The 18,572-nt window shown below is 45.0% G+C and overlaps 1 protein-coding gene across 1 annotated transcript in view; it reads left to right on the top strand.

The window, feature by feature from the left end:
- The window catches only part of LOC125941090 (uncharacterized), a 24,870-nt gene extending 6,298 nt beyond the window's left edge, over nucleotides 1-18,572 (top strand). Inside the window, exons 5-13 of the mRNA XM_049658022.1 lie at nucleotides 1,800-1,956; nucleotides 3,050-3,162; nucleotides 6,125-6,257; nucleotides 7,027-7,218; nucleotides 8,138-8,254; nucleotides 9,413-9,590; nucleotides 15,396-15,449; nucleotides 18,157-18,377; nucleotides 18,471-18,572. Coding sequence (XP_049513979.1) covers nucleotides 1,800-1,956; nucleotides 3,050-3,162; nucleotides 6,125-6,257; nucleotides 7,027-7,218; nucleotides 8,138-8,254; nucleotides 9,413-9,590; nucleotides 15,396-15,449; nucleotides 18,157-18,377; nucleotides 18,471-18,572 — 1,267 coding nt within the window. The remainder of the gene's footprint in view (nucleotides 1-1,799; nucleotides 1,957-3,049; nucleotides 3,163-6,124; nucleotides 6,258-7,026; nucleotides 7,219-8,137; nucleotides 8,255-9,412; nucleotides 9,591-15,395; nucleotides 15,450-18,156; nucleotides 18,378-18,470) is intronic.

The following is an 18,572-nucleotide window of genomic DNA, read 5'->3' as shown; positions in this document are numbered from 1 at the left end:
TCGACGCCGCCACGCGTCCACACGCGTTGCGGCCTCCGCGCCCGGCGTCAAATGCGCCAGACGCGGTGCGCGCGTGCGGACGCGTTCCGCCGCGTACGTCTGGTTAGGCCCTAAACGTTCCTTAGGCAGCCCTCTGGGGTGGCCTGATACGTTGGCAACAGGTGTGCTTAACATGCTTCCATATTCAAATAGTAACAAGCTATGAAAACTGCACTGAAGGCCAACGAAAAAAGAAAGAAAAAGTAGCACAAATAATGTGGATGGAATATGATGTGCCGAGCCATATCTAATATCAGAATTTCATGGGCAGGATTCATAAGCAGTAACAGTATGTTTGGAATTATTCGTAAGGCATTATTTGGGTTGTCGAAACGCGTGATTTTTTCCCTGAAATATATTGTGTCAGTAACAGCTTTACATATAAGCAGCTAGATGCATCAGGGGCATCATGCAGGAGAATCTTTTGCATTGACACTTTTAATGGGTAAGCATTCTTTGGCGAGTAGCCCAGCAAACTCTGTCCGTCATGCAAGAAGTGTAATGCCTTGTATCTCCAAAAAAATGCGTAATTTGCGAAGTTGAGACCTTCAATCGTTATTATAGAATAAATGCAGAGATATGGCAGCTTTATAATCGCTGAGTAATAATTGAAACAAATAACATAAAATTGATAAACGGTACCTATACGATCATATTTCTGCATACCCATAGGAATGCATCATCATCATCAGCCTATATTTATGTCCACTGCAGGACGAAGGCCTCTCCCTGCGATCTCCAATTACCCCTGTCTTGCGCTGGCTGATTCCAGCTTGCGCCTGCAAATTTCCTAACTTCATCATCGCACCTGGTTTTCTGCCGTCCTCGACTTCGCTTCCCTTCTCTTGGTATCCATTCTGTAACTCTAATGGTTCACCGGTTATCCATCCTACGCATTACATGGCTTGCCCAGCTTCTTTTTTTTCGTTTAATGTCAACTAGAATATCGATTATCCCTGTTCGTGTTAGGGATGCATAGGGCTCCATAAAAATGCATGGGGAAGCCTATAATAGGGGTGGACCAACTGAAACGTGGGCGTGGGCCAATTTAAAATTTAGGGGTGGCCCAAGTAAAATTTGGTGGTACAACTGAAATTAAGGTTTGGCCCAACTTGAAATTTGGCGGTGGGTCAACTGAAATATGTGAGCATGCTTAGGCATACTTGGACAATTCCAGTGAAGTTACTGCAGACTTTTTACTGGAAACGCGGTACCATCATTCGAAAATTAATATTGGCACCCACCACGAATGGAAGCAATACAAGAAGAAACACTAAATAAGTTCTCACAGAGAACGTTGGATATAAAAACTCAATTTTCGTTAATTTCACTGTAAAGGACAAAAAGATGATGAACTATGAAAAAAAATTAACGACGAATTTGCGTATTTTAAGTATCGCGCCGAAAATTCAGCGCTGCTACGTCTGTGTGACATCGAAAATGGATTTCTTGTTGTGCTTACATCTTTTTTGTGCAGAAAGTGTGTTCTAAACTTGCTAACTTCAGTCTTCTACTCCTTCAGAATACAGCGTAGTCCAGCCTTTACCGATAGAATATTAACTCTTTCTACTGCAGACCCCTTCAAAATCAATTACGTCACGGTCAGATGGTATGGTGGTACAGTATAATTTATATCGATAATATATTATTAATATGGGATAATGTGTATCTTCAATAGGAAATTCATAGTAAAAGTCATACCAATAAGCAGGTGAAGCGAAGGTGTTGTTTCTGTAAATAGCTGGTTTCTTTTTTTTCAGCACCTTCACCAATTTGCAACAAACAGTGGCAACACCAAGAGCTGGAGATCAGCTGAACAATCTGTGGAGCAGCGGAATATCGGTCTTTGGCTACGTAAACACTCCAGCTTACTATTTCCAGCAACGCGATCTCTCAGGAATGCTCACAATCCTGAAGGTAAATCTCTACTTATAGGGAAATCATTTTCTAACAGCGAAGCTGTTTAAGCCAGCCGTAATTTGTGGTGCGTAGCAAGAAACTGAGAAGAAAGAAAAGAAACTTTCTTGCTGAGGTGGAATTCGAGCCCGCGTACCTTCGTTCCCAAAGCGAGCGTTGTAACCACAAGGCAATACAGCCACGCCTGCAGAGCATGCATTTATGCGAAGCATATGATTACGTTCGAGCGTCGTCGTCGTCCGTCCACAGGTGGCGCGTTCGTGCGTTCGTGATTAAAGCCCCTATATAGGGGCTTTATTCGTGATCAGCGAGGTGAAGAGGTTTGGCGCGCTATATATGAAAGCGAGAGAGAGACGCATTCACGGAGCGGGTCTCCTGAAACGCGGTGTCGGCATTGGAACGCGGTGTCGGTGTTGCAAGCTGCGCTATATAACGCGCAGTGACGGCCGTAAGCCCGAGACGTGCTAAAAGAAATTATCATCATCATGAGGAATATGATGAAAAGTTCGCGCGTACTTTTTGTTATGGTTTGTAGTTGTGCAGATCACGAAAGAATAGAATATCGCTTTCTTTTCAAAATAATCTTAGCTAGCATAACAAGCTTTTGGTTTTGTATTTTCGCCATAAATTGATACTGATGACGTGATTAGTGTTTGTTTTTGTTCTCTTCTCTGAAAAGATTACCAGACTCCCCTAGAGAGGCAAAATCTGTCGCGAACCCCCTGTTACAAGGAGCCTGTAGCAAGATTCTCGTTACCGAAGCTCACAAATTTAAAGATGCTTTCAACCTGAAACCGTCGGACGTTTCCTGAAAATTATACATAAATGGATCGCTGCTGTGCCCGAAGGCAAATACGATCGCATCTGCAGTAATTTCAAAAAGTTTGTCAGAGGGCTGTATGCGACTATATATAACGGTCCTCTCTATTGCAACTTGGGCACGAGATACGCAGGTGCTGGATCCCGTGACGCACTTCTCAATGCGCAACATGATGCATTAGTTACCATTTGCCACTTTCTACTCAAGCAAAGCAGTTCTAGTAGGCTCATCAGCACTCAACAGCATAACTTTTCTTTTCGCCCGTGTTTACAGGTTATCTCGTCCCTCATGAGCAAGAGAGCTACGCCACAACGACCAGCTTACACCGTTCTGGCTTTCGTATCCGAAGGTCCTTGGACTCTGACAACAATTGCTAATATCTTCAAGTAAGTATCACAATAATTTACATCAAATTATATGTCACAGCGTAGATTTCTGGGAACTTTCTAGAATTTCTAGAATTTAGTATAGTGCTGACAGAACTCGAACAATTAGTGGGCCCGCATTGTAATGATATACCTCAATGTGGTTGATAAACGGTCATGTTGGCATTGGGTCATGACTAATACTTAACTGCGCACTGAAAACGTATACAAACGTGGGCGATAGAACAAAGACCCTGCGTTATGCCTATCGCTGTAGTTATTAGTGCACTGTTACAGTAGCCATATTTACATAACTAAAGGAACGCTATGGCGAAGTACACTGGTGTACTTTCGTTCAAAATATATTCAGCGAAGGAACAAAGAAATGCGACCAGCGCGTCCTGCAGGACAAAAATTGGTGTGGTTTAGCTTTGGTAAACCCTGGTTGATAGCGAAAGCTTCACTGCCCTGGCTAGGCCCATTCATTGTCGAGCTGTGGCCGAGGTGTGGTTTCGCAATGATATACAGACATGTTTGCAATGAATACAGTGTTTATTCATCATTTTTATGCCTATGAAGACACTGCGGCGATCAGTAAAGTAGTGAGACTTGGTTGCAACTCGCAGCCAGTCCCAACTCTACTTGGGCAATGGCGGCAATGTCTCCTTTCAGGGCTCCGTAAAGGCCTAAATTTAGTCCGACGTAGCGTGGACGCGCGCACACGTTATGTCACGTTGGCGATAACAACAGCGGCTATAGTTCGACCGATGTTTCGACGTACTGGCCCCGCCAACGTAACCGGACGCGCCGGCCAATGCGCTGCGACGCGCCCGGCGTCTGATGACGCTCGCCGGAGTGCCGATAACGTCGGACTATAAACGCGCCTTAATGCTCTCTTTTGGTTTGACCTCTAGCTCTCAAGGGGAATTGAGTCGCCGACCGCAGCCCGAGGTAGCGTAATGAAGCTTTCGCTTCAAATTATAGCTCTTCGTCCCGACTAAAGGCCGACCACGGTGAAATTTTAGGCCATTTAAAAAGCCTGCTGTCGATGGTATAGGCATATCAGCCTTCCTGCAAAATTTTACATCTGAAGTGGAGTGGATGCGCAGCGCAAATATTACAAATAATATGCGTTCAGGTTCCCGGAACTGAAAAAAAATGAAAACACCACCATTAACTCTTTTTGGAAGTCGGTAATCACAAAGAACGTTGAGAACCAGTGCAGGTACTGGCCACGACCTTTGAGATCCAACCTGCGGAGCGTTAAGAAATCTCAGAGGTGACGTGCTAAGATTTACGTCATATTCTCTAGCCTCCAGGTACACGCACCTCTTACGTAATATTTAAATGGTGATAATAAAACAACTATTGAGAAAAGTATAAAATTGCCACCTATAATAAGCTTTGTCAAAATTCTGTTGGTAGTACCTACTACTCATGTATGACCACCAGCGTTAAGTTTCGTTGCAGTAAGTCATTAACGAGGAGACTGGTAAGCGTGAATAATAATTTGGAAAAATGGCTTGCACGGGCGACAATGAGGATTCACATCACTTCCGCCGCACAGCGTCGAACTCAAAATTTAGACAACATAGCTCAAGAATACGTAAGAAGCCGGTAAATTCAACTGCAATCAATCGATTAGTGGACATTTGTTTTTACAAAGTAATGCGTACAAGCGAAATCCTATTTGTTGTCCTTCATGCAAAGTGCTTGTCGAGCAATCAGGCTATTATTGGGACATCTTAAATCAATAGTCAAATGCAACAAATGTCGGAACGAGAAAGTCGAAGGTCAAAAAGTATTTTCGATATCATCGTTGAGTCATCGATGTAGCGAAACTTAGCGCTGAGTGAGGCATGTCATGTTGCACAGTGAACGTGGTTAATGATATGCGAAGATACAAGAAACAAGCATGCGTGCGCAACTGTTTCGGAAGAGAATGGCACTGTGCAGGTCCGCCACAGCCACATAACACGGTAGTCGGAAATAGGCTCAAGTGAACGCCGAGGGCAGCCTTCAGTGTGGACGGACGTTTATACACGTTCCGCCAAAGATTGATCGAATTTAGTGGTGCCAAAATCTGGAATGGAATTCCTAATGATATAAAAATTACAGGCAATCTTGAGCTTTCATTTAAGATATTCCTGCTTGGCCTGTGTGAACCATTGCTATTTCTTTCCTATCATTGTATATTCCTTCCTTTTATATATAATCTAGTCAACCTTTGCTGTTATGTCTGCTTGCCCTTGTACCATAGTCTGTATTGGACCCGACACTATAGCCTTCTGGCTATGGGTCGAAATAATTTTTGTGTATTTATTTGTGTTTATTTGTTTGTGAAGAGAGTCGTTCACACTAATTCGATGCAAGTGGGCCAATTCAGAAGTAGAACTGACACAACCCAAAGCGCTTACATGCAGCTATTTGGCCAAGCTTGTTAGGCCACGGTTTGCAGGAGAGTTGACTGAACCCTCCTCAACGCGCGCTCGATCGACCCGCTAGCGTTCACTCGAGTCGAACGACCGGTTTCCGCCCTAAAAAGCCTAAACGAGCCTATTTTATCGGATTCACGTAAAAGTAGGTACGGTGTGCCATGGTTGCCAAACGCGGGCACGTAAAAATCTCGCGGATATTTTCTCGCGCGTGTGGGACGTCGTGTCTATCGTCGTGCTGAATGTAAATATTGCACACGCGTTAGGCGACTGCCGTATAGCGCGCCTTGACAAACATTGAGCAGTCTACACAGAATGGCGCAGGGAAACAAAAACGGCTTACATGTACGTGTTGTAAACATCGTCATTAGCGCTAATATTTCTCTCACCAGAAGAACTGCTAAGCTTAATGACTGAACTTCGCGTCAGTGAGCATCGCGAAGCTGCATAACACGTCAAACTGTGTTACAGCCAATATCCGACCCTTCTTGAAAAGCAGAAAGCGTACATTCGCGTCGAAAATTAAATTTCGCTTTTCTCTCTTCCAGAAGGACGTTCATTCCTGATTTCGTAATCTCCAAGTCTCATCTCTTCGGTCAGGATAGCGAATTGGAAGGGTGCAAAGTGTTACCTCCGACCTACATCTACACGCCTCCGACGCTGACCTACAGCCAAAGCTTGGTGAGGGTTTATGTATTGACCAATACTTAGTTGGTCGTGACAAAGGTAAGGGTCTGGGGCATGGAAAGCGCTATTAAGGCAGCTCTGAGCCACTCTATCACAAATATGAAAGAATACAGCTTGTAGACTTTTGAAAGGATGCTGAAGGCTTATAATCAGTGATGCCTTCAGTGACTTCTGAGGATAGCGTGCTAATGAATGTCTAACGTGCTTACTAACAGAGATATAAATGTGTACGCGACGCTTAACATTCCAAGCATCGAAGTGGTTAACAAGATTATATTATCGGCTAGGTGCCGAATATTTAAGGTGAATGTTGATATGACGCACGCAGCTGTTGTTTTCGTATTGTAAGCTTCTGAAATCCAGAGTTTGACGGATTTTATATCTCTTTCGCATATCGTGTATATTGAATAAAAAATATAATGTGTGAAAGCGCAAGGGCGAGTCTTGGAGAAGCGAGTATTGCTAAGGCGCACTGTAGTTGGCCACATAGGCATTAGCACACGATACACGCGAAAACTCATCGATCATATAGCAAGACAGAAATTTAAACCTTCCGACGATGTCAGAGAAGTGCGAAAAATTTGACAACTAACGTTGATTGCAGAAAGTCATAACGTCATAACCTGTTCATCAGATTACACGCTTGCTTTTCATGCACTGTTTTTTTTTCGCTTACTTGTGCTTTGCTCAGGCAACTCCAAGCTCCTTATACTTCACCTCAAAGGAGGCCGCGGCTCCCGCATAACTCTTTCTTTCCGCGCAGTGGACCGGCCACGACTCTGTCCGCCAGATGGCAATGCAAGGCATCAACACGACAATGTCTGTGTCAGTGGCCCTGTACGGCCGCTGGTACAAGCCTCTCATCAGGAACACCAACGGCGAGCAGACCGACAACTACTCGTTGCTCCAAGATTGCGACAAAATGCCAGACGACCAGCACGGCAGCGTCAGCGAGGTGAGTCAATGAATGCGAGATGCAGCAAAGCATCGCAAAGAAACTAAAAAGAAAGAAGTGTGAGGTTATGAAGGCTACCATGAGTTGCTTTTGAAGCTGTTATTATTGTTTGAGATGTTTCAATGAAAAACAAATTTGATGGAATGGAAAATAAATATGAAAGTTTACTTCATTACTGGTCAAGAACCCCCGCTAACTGGCATCCTCACTGAGAAGCGTATCACTAATGAACGCATTTTAGCTATCATGACTCCATGGGACCTAAACGTCAAGGATAACAACGAGTATGAAGAAAAAAAAACTGCACGGAAACGAAAGCTTGAAATAAAAATAACGAGAGTCCGCATTTCGCTAAATTTTCATGATGTTTGCAGAGTATGTTCCACTCGCTGAAAAAAAAATTGAATTGGGCTCTGACGGTGTATCAGATATGCCGGCATGAAACAAGGTGTGTTTTCTGTTTGGTTCTTTCGCTGGGATTAAAAATATAAGACCGAACCGACAAATGAGGGGCATCTACGCATATAAAAATGGCTGTATGCAACAAAATCAGCAAGATTCAGAAATTGCTGAAACATAGCTGTCGTTGTTTCCAGTATATGTAACCGTCATGCTAGACTGCGTGACCAGAACTTCCCTTACTTGTTTCCAGACAGAGGCACTCCTTCATGCTCGTCGTTCTTCCAGTGCGAAGCTCGAAACGCTGGTACCCGAACATTCGAAAGTGCCGCTCCTGAAGTAATAGGCCTAACGTTGCAGGAGCGATTGCAATTTGGTTTCGTTCACGCGTGCCCCTACTCACGTCAGTGGACATTCCTTTGTCCTAAGATATATATGCCGACTTTTATGATTGTGGTTTTCTGTATCGGTTAAAATTGAACAAATACTGCAGGATGGTGATTTATTTTATTTTATGCAGCAGTGTGACAGTCAGAACTCCCCAGTCTACGACCCGAATCTTCACGCGAACATCTTCACCCAAAAGAAGCTGCAAAGACTGTTTGTCTACGACGACGCAAAATCACTTCTGTACAAGGTAAGGGGTTAGAAAATTACGAAATAATATTACCTTACACTTCTTGCAAAATAGCGTAAGAATAATACCATAGCCAAAACCAGGCGGCGTTGACTTGCGCGCGACTTCATTCTTCAGCCGATTCACACAGCTCAGGGTGGCATTCGGTTGGCGAGAATTTGCTGCCGTGACGAAAACAAGTCTGCTTCTCGGAACAACACCTCCACCAAAACTTTTTTTTTTACCACTGTTATTAGTTGCGACAATGTGTTTTGAAATTTTTGCATCCCCCAAGGTTGATGTTAAAGTACATTCGCACTGGTTACGCCTCCCCTTTGGTATTTATTGGGCATTACGGTGCTGACTTGGAATTCTAGCTAGAGCACTCCCACACATGCTAATTGTGACGCACTTGGAGCGTGCAAGAGAAGGAGAGCACACCAGAGCCATCTCTGAGCAGACACAGGAACGAGGTGCAGCACAAGTCCGCTTGACTGACGCAGTGGTAGTGACGGTGTGATAAAAAAAGGAGGTGTAGTCACTTCAACGTGCATTGGCCACATCTCGAAGGCATTCCCGAAATTTGAAGTCAAAGCGCGCTCTGAGACCCGAGGAGGGCGATCGACATGGACGGGTGCAATGCAACCGCAGGTCCCCGATTTCGACACGTCGAATGCTTGGCGCTCTGACAGAGTGCTCTGGAGCGCGGAGACGCAACCAGTTGAATGCACCATTAAACATTCGTTGCTGCTCGGGAGTGGAAAAAGAAGTATTTCTTCAAGGTGTTGTTCGCCTATGCCAGCCAAACTGTTCCGCGTAGTACAAAATCAGTTATATTGGCGAAAATGCGGATGATGTTTCTTTTTGTTTATTACTTCTCCCTTTCACTTCTTTCTGCTCTAGGACTAATTCGAATCTTTATTTTTATATATTTATTATGGCACAGGGCAGAAGTTCGAAGCAGGTGGGAAAGGCAGAGTAGAAGCAGCGCATTTAGCATGATTAGCGTTTCCGCATACTTACCTCCTTAAAATATAAAGCGATATAGAAAACATTCTTACGCGAAATAAACATGTAGAGAGAAGTAGAAACACGCAGATCCTACAAGTGTAACGGTCGCCTTGTAGATGCATCAGGCAATCATGATGCCTTTCACCGTCTGTTCTTATGTTTCGGCAGCTGTGCTACTGCAAACAAGGCATGCTGGAGCACAAGTACGGCGTCGCTGCCTACAACCTGGAGATGGCAGACACAAACAACAAGTGCGGAAATGGGCCGTACCACATCCTGCACGTGATCAAAGACCTCGTCTCTTTCATGGCCACTAACTTTACTCGCCAAGAGCAATTCGAGAGCTGTGTGTATACCAACGTTTTCTTATGCATGCTCACTCCAAAATGTAAATCTGTCTTGAAAGCGCACCCTTCATAGTCACTGCTTTCACGGGTCGTTCTAAATGGAAACAAGAGGCAACGGCAAAATAATGAGCAGTAGCAACCGGTGATATATTATACACTAGCCAGTTCCAGTGATCTGAAGGAATAGCTCCACAAAAACATTTTTTGAGAAACTCTAAACATCTGAAGAACTTGCCCCTCACTAAGATAGAGATGAGATGTTTTCCTTTAAAATGCCAATCATTCTTTGCCTCATTCTAACCACTTTGGGTTTAGTAGGAAGGTAGTTTCATGTCTCGCCTAGTTCTGAGCCGATTTAATAAAATGAAATCTGTGGCAGCCCTTGGAATCCAACGCCTGACTTCCAGCACAGCAGTCCGATGTCCTTTCCAGCACACCACGATCCTTTATTATAAAGGGCCAGAATCTCACGCATACTTCTGTCATGCAAGAACCAACTACCTCTAAGATTTTTACCGCATGTGTCAGGTTCGAAGTTCTCGCGTTCGTCCATCGGGACAGCTGGCGCTTTGAGATTCTGCGTTAGAATGAACCTTCCGACTTTCGGGATCAGCCCACATTCCCCTGTGTTGTCATCGTCGCAGCTGAGGCTTCACAGAAGCATGTAACTCTATAATAACTCTACGCAGAAGATGTGCTATAATATACTGCCTTCATGTTTGGCCCAGGTCGAACAAGTTGTAACTTTTTTTTTCTCCGTAGTACAAATTTCGGCATCGTTTTACCGTAACAGATAGTCCTTATGATATACATAGTAATACGTACCGTTGTGTAACAAGCAGCCGGTGATGGCGTCACAATCTGTGTTTTGCGGCCCTGCGCAGCACCTATGTAGAAGCCGACAAATGGTACGTTGCAAACTTCGTCGAACGGCTGCAGTATAAATCAAGCCATCAACGCCGCACAATATTTGTCATTGTCGTCGTCTTGATGTGGTTCTTACATACACATCAAAGTCGCACACACAGCTGCTCGCCTTGCCCAAACGCGTTGGTCCACCTCTTACCACCTTGCCAAACCCCAAACGATGCTCGACAGGAAACTACCTGCAAACGCTTTACATAACATTGAATTGTACGGTGCATGACCATCCGCATAAACTATTTTAGTTTTTTAAGGAACACAGTCGGAGACCCAGCTTAGTAGTATCCTGTCATGGCTGAATTATTGTGTGTTTCGCTTCCTACTTCCTACTTGTCGCATTACCATTGTCTGTGTACAAAAGCTTGTGTAATGGGCTAACGCTATATTACCGTCTTGAAAATTCACGGTTTTAGGCACGTTCTCTCTTGCACCTTCTTCAGAGAGATACCACATGGTCAAACGTGTCTACGTAAAGCAAGCAATTGTGTGTGTGATGCGAGTCCATGTGTGAAAACAGAAACACGTAGGCAATCACAATAGCATGACGGCAATGACATAAAGGCTGTTTCACTGTGACAAAGAAACGCTACAACCTGTTCTGTAACAATCTGAGCCGATCCGGAAGACGGTATATCGAATGTCACACAGTGTTCTTGTTGCGTTAGCTGCTACAAGGGAGGCACTGGGGAAAGTAAGTCGAATCCTAAGGCGCAGGGTGTAGTCTGACACAGCGTCTCAGATGGTTAATTTGCACGAGGAAAGAATGGCAGCAAATGGCACAGTCTCGCTTGTGCCACAGGGGAAATATAGCGGTAGGTTTGTGGTCGAGGGTGACGCACATTGAGCCCACAAGAACGTATATATTCTGCAGGTGAACGGGAAGCCTTTGCAAGCTTTTGGGCCTGTGAACATCGCACATGTTCACATGTGCAATGTGAACATGTGCATGCCACGTGTTCTTGGGGTCGTCCCTTTGTCTTGCGAACTTACCATAGTGCATATCGTCACTTTGTTGTCAACAAGAGGTACTGGACATTGGCCCATGCGTATTTCGCGTTGGCGAGCGCACCTACATTGTTACAACTACACCATAGAGTATCGCAAGGCAAGTGACAACGTGGTGGCTCATGTGCTCTCTCGACTACATTTGCAAGGAGAACCTACTGAGATTGTTGTCGAAGATAAGTTTGTTTGCCATCTTTCTACGATTTTAATGATCACAGAACTCCTAACAGTGAGTGCAACTGAAACGCAAAAGTTATGGAATTTACTTCATTATCGTGGGCTCATAAAAGAGACCTAGAAGCGGAGCTAATGCCATATTTTCATCTACGTGCAGAACGGTCAATTGTACTCAGCTTATTTTGCCGTGGTTACAGGATAGTGGCTCCAATTGAGTATCCTTGCTCGTCGTTTGATGGAAGTTACACGAATCCCATCCTGGGATCAGTCGTACGAAAAGTCGACTCCGAGAGTTGTACTGGTGGCCTCTAATGTATTAGCACGTTGAACAGCTGCCTAAAACCTGGCTTGGTTGTCAGTCCTGCGATAACTCCGCGTGGCCAGCTGCAGCACTTATGCAGCCAGTAGCTTTCCCTGACAAACCTTGGGAGAAGATTGGTATTGATATTGTGAACGCGCTACGCCGAGCATGGAAGAATGCGTCAGGCCCGATAGACGGTGAAGAAGACGATCTGGATAGCGCTCGCGTTGTTGTTCTGTCGTCTTGCCTGCAGCCGTCTCTATCTGCATATATCTTGTAAATATAATTTTCCTATCCCTTTTTGCTACTCTCATCTCCGTGGCATTTTGGTGGAGGTGCGGGGTGCCTACACGGTACAACGGAGCTACACAGCGACCGACGTTTGGCTTTATTCACGATGGCGGAAGAGGTGTCTGCGCCCACCGAGGCGGCTGCAACGACAACGGTCGTCCTGGCTCAGCTAAAAGCCCCAGGCACATTCTGCGGGACTGACAACGTCGACATCGAGGACTAGCAACCCCTGTACGAGCGTGCAAGTAAGAATAATCACTGGGATGCGACGATCATGTTGGCAAACATATTATATTACCTCAAAGGAACCGCGAAGGTATGGTTTCAAAATAATGAAGACTAAATTGGGAGCTCGGATGCATACAAGGAAAAGATGCGCTCTCTGTTCGGCAAGTCCACAGGTAGAAAGGCAGCAGCAAAGAAGAAGCTGGTATCTCGTGCGCAGACAGCGGCAGAGTCCTACCTGACTTATATACAGGACATGCTTGCTCTTTGCCGCAAAGCCGATGAAGGCATGACGGAGTCTGAGAAAGTAGGCCACGTGTTAAAGGGCATAGCAGATGATGCCTTCAACCTGCTAATCTGCAAAGACTGCGACACCAGTCTGCCATCATCCAAGAGTACAAGCGGTTTGAGGCCGCCAAAAGTCGACGCATTGCCCATAATTTCTCTCGACTTCCGAACACGGCAGCCACGTGGTCCTGCGGAGACGTACCTGAGCCGTCGGCGCCGCTCACCGTGGAACACGGGAAGAAGATCATCCGACGTGAACTTGACGCTGCATCTCCAGCTTTTACGTGCGACCGTACCTGTGACCATAGCTCCCAGATGGTGCCACTAGTCCAAGCTATCGTTCATCAGGAGCTCTGCAATGCTGGCCTGGACTTTGTGTGCGCCGAAGCTTCTTCCCAGCCGATCAACCGCCGTCCCTCACTTTCGCACGCCCAATGTCAAAGGCCACCGTTCCGTATTCGCAGTCCAGCCAAATGGAGGACTGCTGATGACCATCCCATTTGCTTTAACTGCCGTCGTATTGGACACGTGGCCCGCCATTGTAACAGCCGGTGGTATTGTTATCAGGCTCCCTATGGAAACAACCGTCGCCCCGACATGGATAATGGCCGATTTCAGCCCTACCACGAGCATCCCCAAATCACCGCTGAAGACGCTCCCCCCATGCCGCATCGTCGTTCGCCATCCCCACGTGGTCACCAGGCCCGTTCGCCGTTGTCGCGTCGCCAATCATCTCGCTCGCCCCAATTCCACCACGCTACGTCGCTGATTGAACGACTCCCTCGCGAAAACTAGACGATGCAGCTCCCAGAGATCACGTGATGCTGCATCAACAACCCGCCTGCCAAATCCTCTGACCACACTGCAGACCAGACGGAACCTGATAGACGTTAAACTGGATTACGCACATGTTGTCACTCTAGTGGATACTGGGGCTCAGATATCAGCGATGAATTCGGAGCGTCCTCGCCGCCTTTAGAAGGTTTCCCGTGCTAGGGATGTGCTCCGCGCGAATAAGTGTTGCTGACCGATCCACAAGCATACTACTTGCCGTGCTCGAGAAATGCTCCCATGACCTCATCCTCGGTATGGATTTTCTGTCTGCCCATTCTGCCCTTATTGCTTGTGGAACCGGCTTGCTTCAGCTAGACCTACCGTGCTACCTTGACGCTCCTACTACACGCCAACCGCGCTTGTGCTCAGTGAATTACATTCGTCTACCTCCTCAAGCCATTATGTATGTGAACTTGCGGTCTTGATCTCCCATTCCCGATGGCGATAACATCTTGACCGCGATCGTTGACCTCTTATTCGCCAAAAACGTCGCTCTTCGTCACACCCTTATTAGAGTTGCGAATAATTGCACGTCTCTCCCACACACGTCGCACAAAGGGTCCAATAGCAAGCTCTCATCGATTGTCGTTATGCAGTGACGCTTATTGATTATCACAGAAAATGGCCGGAAGTTAATTTTCAAGACAAGTTTCTACAACGACGGTTATGAATTTCCTGGTACAAGTGCTTGCTCGTGAAGCCTACCCCAATTAGATTGTTCCCGATCATGGACCACAGTTCGGCTCGGCTCGACTCGCGAACCTTAACCTTGTGTTTGAATCCATTGCCAAATTCACGCTGTTTGTCAAACAGGTGTTCGTTCTCTGAACGTAGCTCTCAGATGGCAATACAGGAGTACTAGGAGTCAATACAAGAAACTGAAGCGATGTACCTCCAATCTTCATTTGTAGTGCCGCAATGGCATCTAGGCGCAGAACTGTGGTGCTTTCAGACACAACATACAGAAGAAGGAAGCACGTCTGTCGTAGAACGTATAGCTGACGCGATGGTTTAGCTGCATGCTTTCCTATTATGGGTTCCCTGGTGATGCCTCCAGAATGTTCAGTACTCCGACAGCTGGCACGACGAGCCAAGCGCTGTCGTGAAACGTGTCAGAACTATAATCGGATTTTCAGCGTTCACCTCGCGATTACATTTCATCGCTACCATGTTTGTCACAAAGCGAATTATCGTTCTCGTGGTGGCGCCGTCGTGAACGTCACGAAGATGTCTTTGAATTCATTTGAGAAAATTTGCAGAGGACTGTAGGAGTATTGCACAAAGGTTATGGCGCTTGACGGAATCCGGGCAGTAAATGCTGTCGCTGTAGATGTGTTCAAGACTGCAGTAATCACTGAAGTCTGCTGATGTTTCTCCATCTGGTAAGGGCCACGACAAAAGTGCAACCTGATGCGGCGCCCGCGTTTTCCAGCAATTCGAAAAGATGAAGTAGCTATGTGTCCGCCTGATAGTAGCACATCAGCCAGCTGAAAATGCCAAGCGGTTCCATTCCTAAGTGCATGCTTCCATGGTCTGGACATCTGCAAAGCTGGTTGCCGGTATTGCTAGAACAACATTCTAGTCATATGACGGTTCCAGTATGTAACGCCAAACATCTCAGCCTTTTGTCTTCAACCTAGATTGCAGTGAGCCTACAGCGCACCTACATACATTTGGGTTGTTCACATCAAGGTCTTAAAGGCTTGTTTCAGGTACGGTGATCTCGTCTTACAAAAAGCGACATTTCATTTTGCCGCAGGCTACGACCAGTCAAAGCGCGACAATCCAGCCACGTCAACACCTCTTCCTAAGGGTGAGTAAGGGGCCCCTAGTAGATGCTTGAGCACCGCAATATATGAAAAACATAACTGTCATTGGCAACATTTTCATAAACGGCAGCTTTCGCTTGAAATAATTAGGGCATAATGTACAAGCGTTCAAGGCACAGCGATGATACAATTCACTGGTTTCCCTGCCATAACTACAACCCGTGGTTTCCTTAGCCTGTATACTGCGATTTTGGTTATCACTATGGCCCATATGTGTATGGCATTTAGCACGTAGGCTGATTTTGGCCTTGTTGAAGGGTTTATACGGGACTGAATGCTCTTTGTAAAAGTTAAATTGTGGAACATCTGTGTGTGTCTTGTTTCCAAAAATTCACTTTCAAGAAAAAAATAGACACAAAGACGCGGATAAAACAGCACGGACAAAATAAACGCGATTTCGAAATTTTAGCTTATGAAAGCAGAATGCTTTCAGCACAGTCGGCGAAATTTTAGAATAGGATGTATTGGCGCCCAGTACGTTCAACTATCTATTACTATTACGAAACAACTCAAGGACTCAAGGACGTAGGATTGTCGGCTAAGCGGCATCTTCCGCCTATCCACCGCAACATCTTTTCATTCGTAAATGTACACGTAAGAATGCCGCCTACATGGTGTAGCTTATTTTTACTTCGCGGCAAAGTTTTAGTATTTATGATGCATTTTAGTTCCACAGAAGCAAAGCTGTGTTTTCAATGTGCATGAATTTACATTGGCTTAGGTTCGCCTAGGCCACCCCAAAACCACCGATCGCTGATAAGTGTAGAGACAAAGTGGGTTGACTAACATGTAAATAGTTATAATATTCATTAATGACTGTGAGCACTAAGAAAACATGTTCTTATCGCTAGGATACAAACCAAACGAGTGTCCTTTACTAGTGTTATTCAAAAACAGGGAAAAGTCTGGCCGTTTTATACATAAACAAGCACGCACACACGCACGCATCAATCAATCACATCAAATCTTGATTTTTACCATTTCACAGGGTTAAAATAGGAGAGCGGAGAAAAAGCCATTCTTCTACGGCTTGACAATACCAAAATTAGCTTCACTAATTATCTGTAAAATTAAGATACAACATTGTAATGACAAGATACATTTTAGCCAAGAAAATCAATGGAATTACGAATGTCTTGTTTAAACCGAATGTCTAAATAATTCTAAGGGAACAGACAAATCAAAGCAGGCGAAAAGTAACCTTGCAGCTAGTGAGAGCGCAACCCACACCTTCCGTTCTTTGCTATTTATCGCCCGAGGCTGTACGAACATAGCTACAGCAGTGGCTGTTCTTGCGCGTACTTTCTTGGGTAGGTAAATGGAGCTCTGCGAGAACCTTTGATTTTTGTGGCACTCAACAGGTACCCAGAGATGCGTTTTAGAAATCTATTTTTATACAATAAGGCTAACCAGCTGAAATTAATGTAATAAACAGAGCGCACTCTCCAATTTTTGGTACTTTTTTATATATGAGCACATATTTGGTAATGTTCCTGTACCGCGTCAATGTTTAGAAAGTATGGCCCCTTGCGCAAGTTTGCAGCTTCATATCATGACTAATGGAGGGCTATAAAAAAAGCTGGATTATTCCACGTAGAGAAGAAATTGCAAGAAAACTAAAAATATACTTTTTTCTCTTTCATAAATAATAACATATCTCAACTGCGTCTTTTAGAAAATTGTCTAATGCTTTTCCAAGAGGCACATAGCCAAAATGGTGGAAAACCGTAACTAAATTTTGCGCTTATGCAAAAATGTGTATATTCCAAGTTTTTATGTCCTAATAAGGCTTTCGGCAATTTTGTCTATGTGGATATTTGAAAATTTCTCGACAAAGTTATTGATAGTGGCCGTACTGAATAATTTTGTTTGCTTAATTATTAAAAAATCACTCTTGCTTTTCGCAATGTCTGCTTTATGTGGATCCAACATAAGCTATTTCGTACGAAGCTCCATTTTTGCACACGAGATCATACATTCGCACCCTTGTGCACATGTGCACAGAAAAATACCTAAACAGAATTTTGATAAAATAGAAACAAAATAAAAATGATCTATCACACACTATAAAATGCTTAAGTTTCATCTTGTTAGTTTTACTAATAATAGATTTATGAGAAAAGTTTTTCTCTGAAAACGTATAATACAGGTTAGAGACAGTTGGAAAATCAAATATGTATGCATTTCAAATAAAATGACAAATAACTTATTATGGCATGGCAAAAGAGACTTCTGCCACCATTATATGTCAAATTCACTAATGCCATTTCAGCATGCATCACCACGAAACAACAAGTTAACTGCTGAAATTTAAAGATTTTCATGACTGCTTAGTACACGTATCACTTCCATAAACTCCTGTTTTGAATCGCCAGTGTAACGGGCAGTTTGTTCTAGACCGTATTTCAGCCTCCTCACCTCGACCTACGGAAGATACGGATAATCATTATGTATTCGGTGACGTATAAATAAATGCGCTCAATACGCATTCTTCTTACTCCAGCATAAGACTAATTGAAAACGAGACGCGATAGTATTCAATTGTTAAAGTCCTCAGAAGCCTTTCATGCGGAGTTTGCAAGAATATCATTTTACCAGCACACTTATGGTAGCGGTGTCAAGCGACTAAGCCATGTTTGTACTATGTTTAAAATGTGCAGCAGGGCCCCTTTGTTATGTCTCCTCTCGCAGCGTCGCCCCAGCGTTCTCCGCTCGTGTGCGTGTACAGTCAGCGGACAACGCTGAGGACTCGCTACCCTGACGACGGCGTGTGCGACTACGTCGTCTACTCCGGCGTCCACAGGAAGGACGGTGACAGGCTGGGCGCAGCCTACAGCGCCGAGCTGATGCATTTCCTCGGCCGGGCCATGGGACAGAGGCGCTCGCAGTACGCCGTTCGGACTCGACTACAGGTGAGAGAGGGAAATACACATTTCGCTTTTAGGGATTCAAATCCGACTCGTTGCTGTCGATGTCCTCCGGTTCCACAGTTGGCTTGCCTATAGTCAGGTTTAGCGAACCTTTCAAGCTGCCTGGTGCATGTGGTCATAGTGTCGGACGTGGCTCAGGCGGTGGAGGGGTCCGGCTTTCCCATATTTACAACATAA

Source organism: Dermacentor silvarum, chromosome 10 (genome assembly GCF_013339745.2).
Source record: "Dermacentor silvarum isolate Dsil-2018 chromosome 10, BIME_Dsil_1.4, whole genome shotgun sequence".
Classification (NCBI taxonomy): domain Eukaryota; kingdom Metazoa; phylum Arthropoda; class Arachnida; order Ixodida; family Ixodidae; genus Dermacentor; species Dermacentor silvarum.
The sequence above is the reverse complement of the archived record's forward strand: the minus strand, read 5'-3'. Positions and strand labels throughout refer to the sequence as shown.